Here is a 3,709-nt window from a genome sequence, read left to right on the forward strand (position 1 = left end):
AATGGTGTTTAGTGACGTCAACTCCTGACCCCGGGGTTGAGGTTGTCACAGCTACGCTGCTTCCCGGGGGAAGAACAGCTCATTCAAGGTTTCACATTCCGTTGAAGGTTGATGAGTACTAGGTTGCCGGAATCAAGCATGGTACTGAACTTGGTGAATTATTGAAACAGACCAGTTTGATTATATGGGATGAAGCTCCCATGCAGCACCGACATGCTGCCGAAAGTGTTGATCGCAGTTTATGAGATATTATGACATCAGTGGATCCTGAAAGAGCCAGCCTCCCATTTGGCGGAATAACTATTATTTTTGAAGGAGACTTTCGGCAAATCCTCCCTGTGATACCAAAAGCTTCAAGAGCACAGGTTGTGAGTGCTTCTTTAAATAGTTCAAAGATATGGGATCATTGTCGGGTATTCTTACTAGAAAAAAATATGCGTCTTTCCTCTGGGAAAACAGAACAAGAAAAACATGAAATCGCAGAATTTAGAAGGTGGGTACTTGATGTTGGTAATGGTACTCTTCCCAATGTTCATCCAGATGATATAATCAGTGATCCGGAAGTAGTGATTCCGGATAAATTTATGATAAGAGCAAGAGAGAACCCACTAAAGGCTGTTGTTGACGTAGTTTATCCCGATCTTGCAAAGAACATAAAGAATGCTGACTATTTGAGGGAAAGATCAATTCTTACTCCAACGAATGCCATTATGGGTGATATAAATTCATACATTCTTGATCAGGTTCCAGGAGAGGAGCACTCTTATTTTAGTCAAGATTCTTTGGTAGACAGTGAAGGTGATAACAATGATTTTGGTTCTGTTTTTCTAATTGAATACTTGAATTCCATTAATATGCCTTGCCTGCCAAAACATCATTTGAAAATTAAAGAAGGATGCGTGATTATGCTCATGAGAAACCTCAATCAGATCATGGGACTTTGTAATAGGACAAGAATGATTGTCAAAAGGTGTTTTCCCAATAGTATAGTATGTGATATACTTACTAGTTCTCAAGTTGGAACAACTCACATTATTCCACGGATAGAAATGGAACCTTCAGATACTCAATAGCCATTTGAGTTCAAAAGAGTTCAATTTTCAGTCCAGTTGTGTTATGCTATGACGATTAATAAGAGTCAGGGACAGTCGCTTCACAAGGTTGGACTTTATTTGCCGAGATCCGTGTTTACACATGGACAACTTTATGTTGTTGTATCGAGAGTTACTTCTCCTTCAGGCTTACATATTCTGATTGACAGTGATAGTGGAGGATATACAAATATAACGGCTAATGTAATTTTTGAAGAAGTTTTCTATAATTTGTCGAGCAAAGATAATCAAAATCGGTGACTACACAATTTGCATTTATCTCTAATAACAACTTCTGTTAAAGAATATCTTGCTAATTTATAGGGTGGATATGTATCACTTACTTTCCTAATCTTGCAGTTATTCATTATTGCCTTATTTAAAGCCTAATTTATAGTAATATGAAATCCATATTTGATCTTCCATATGTAAAGTATTTTTACAAAGATTTGAACATAATATTTCCACTTTTTACATAGTGTTGATCAATATTTTTGTATCTTTCTAAGAATCGTTAAATAATATTTGTTATTCTATTATACATTTAATAGAAGAAAATAATCCATTTTGAGATGCCTTCATACACTAATCAAAATTAAACAAAGCAATCGAATGTAACATGATTTCAATTGACAATGCTTAAAAATGGATACAACATTCATAAAATGACAAATAAACGGAGTATAATACTCGCACTTAGCAACATACTTTGAAATACTTGATGGAATTAGAACATAGTTTATGGTAAATTATGAAATGCCAGAGTAATAGAAACCTTCAAAACGTCTTTTCGAAATACCGTACATGACAAAAGCAAGTTCAATCAGCTTAAGAGATAGCTGGTTAATTAATTTCTACCGGGAAAGCTAACATGAAATACGACATCATTTTCTTCCAAAAGGGTGAAAACCAGAGTTTCATTCAAAGATACATGGTTATCTCTTGCAAACTGGTTCCATCCTCCTGACATCCTAAAAGTTCTGCCAGATATCACAATCGCAACACTCCATTCACCGTCTGGAGTCCTCAGGACAACTCTGTCGCCAACTTCAAAAGACCAATTTTGTGGACTGATATGTTTTGGAATATACTACAGAAAAAGAGTTTTTTATGAAACTGATCAATCCAACACAATATCAACAGCGAACTATAATTGTTATTACAGAATATTAGAATAATACAAACACTATGATGTTACAGCGAACTATATTATTAACAGATTTATACATTTCACGTAACGGTCCATGAGTTGTGTTGTCCACATTGGATTGGCTCATCACAGCAGTAAAATTGATAGGATCAATGTTTAATCCTGCATGTTGTATTCCTGCTGCAATGTGCTCCACACCAGCCTCCGGATCAAGCTCATCGTTCTCTGGTTCCTCAGGTTCGATATCATTTTCCATTTCTGTCACATTCAGATAAACATTGATTAATCAATTTAAGTAAACAATGGTCATATTTATTATATGTAAAAAAATAATTAAGCAAATTGATAGATGAAAATAGATAGATTCGTTGCATAATGCAAATTAAGAATTTAAAAAGAGCACAATGACCTGTATCACTTGAACGGTTGTCCATCGGCATAACTTCGACGTCTGAACTGTTAAATACCATGATTAAAAAGTTCCCATTGCCAAAGTAAGTAAGTAGGATTTTATCAGACTCGGTTAAACCATAGTCAGCCATAAGATCCGTTATGCCATATATTTTCCGAATATTTGGGAAACAGGTTCCGTCATACTGATCTCCATTTCTCAGAAAAAATGATAAATTAGGTGAAAGCACTTTTCCAAAATATCTCCGGAATCGTCCCGGAATTGGCTGAAAAACACAAAAAGGTTAAAGCGCATTATACCACCTAGGAAATATAATCCAACAAACAAATATTATGGTAGCTTTACACTAAAATTAATATTTTTAATTTTAAAAATTATCTGAAATAAGAAATTTTAGTTACATGAACACTTGCTGACAAAAACAACACAGAAAATACTGGTTTTCAGTTACTTACTATTTCTCCAAATTTAGTTTCCTCACTGTTGAGAAACACAAGTATCTTCCATCCAAACCCATTTGTGAGATCTGAAATTACAATTTAATTCAAATTACAGGTTGAAAAGTATACTACTATAATAAAGAAGGTACATATATGATTGAGTTTTGGAATTGAGAATGAGAAAGTCACCTTGATCATAAAACGTGCCACGTGGTATAGTTCGATTCAGGAAATAAATCACCTCACTTAAGTCATCTTTTAAAAAACTTGCAAAGAAATTTCCATTTCCATTATAAGAGAAAATCATTATTGATCCAAACAAATCACGACAATCCCTATTAAATTCTGACATATGACAAAGAGATTGTTCTGTTTTCCTAAATCGAACATGTGACTCATGTCCATTGGCTATTTGTATTACAACAGTTCCCGGTATCTTTGATCGAACAGCTGTAATGAAACTTTCTGGTAGCCTCTACGATATGATTAAAATTGTTTATAATTTAATATGGCATATGTATCAAATACTTAATATGTTTCGAACATAATAAGCATTAAAAGAAATCTCACCACATAATCAACCTCTCTGTCATCTCTAAATCCCGGCAGAAAAACA

At 34.3% G+C, this 3,709-nt stretch overlaps 1 protein-coding gene across 1 annotated transcript; it reads left to right on the top strand.

Moving 5' to 3' along the window:
• The first annotated feature begins 251 nt into the window (after positions 1-251).
• Positions 252-1,073, top strand: LOC141696859 (uncharacterized). The gene has a single exon (XM_074500994.1). It carries the CDS (start codon positions 252-254, stop codon positions 1,071-1,073), a length of 822 nt encoding a protein of 273 aa, XP_074357095.1.
• Positions 1,074-3,709: the final 2,636 nt, after the last annotated feature.

The sequence above is a fragment of the Apium graveolens genome, chromosome 2, assembly GCF_009905375.1.
Source record: "Apium graveolens cultivar Ventura chromosome 2, ASM990537v1, whole genome shotgun sequence".
Taxonomy (NCBI): Eukaryota; Viridiplantae; Streptophyta; class Magnoliopsida; order Apiales; family Apiaceae; genus Apium; species Apium graveolens.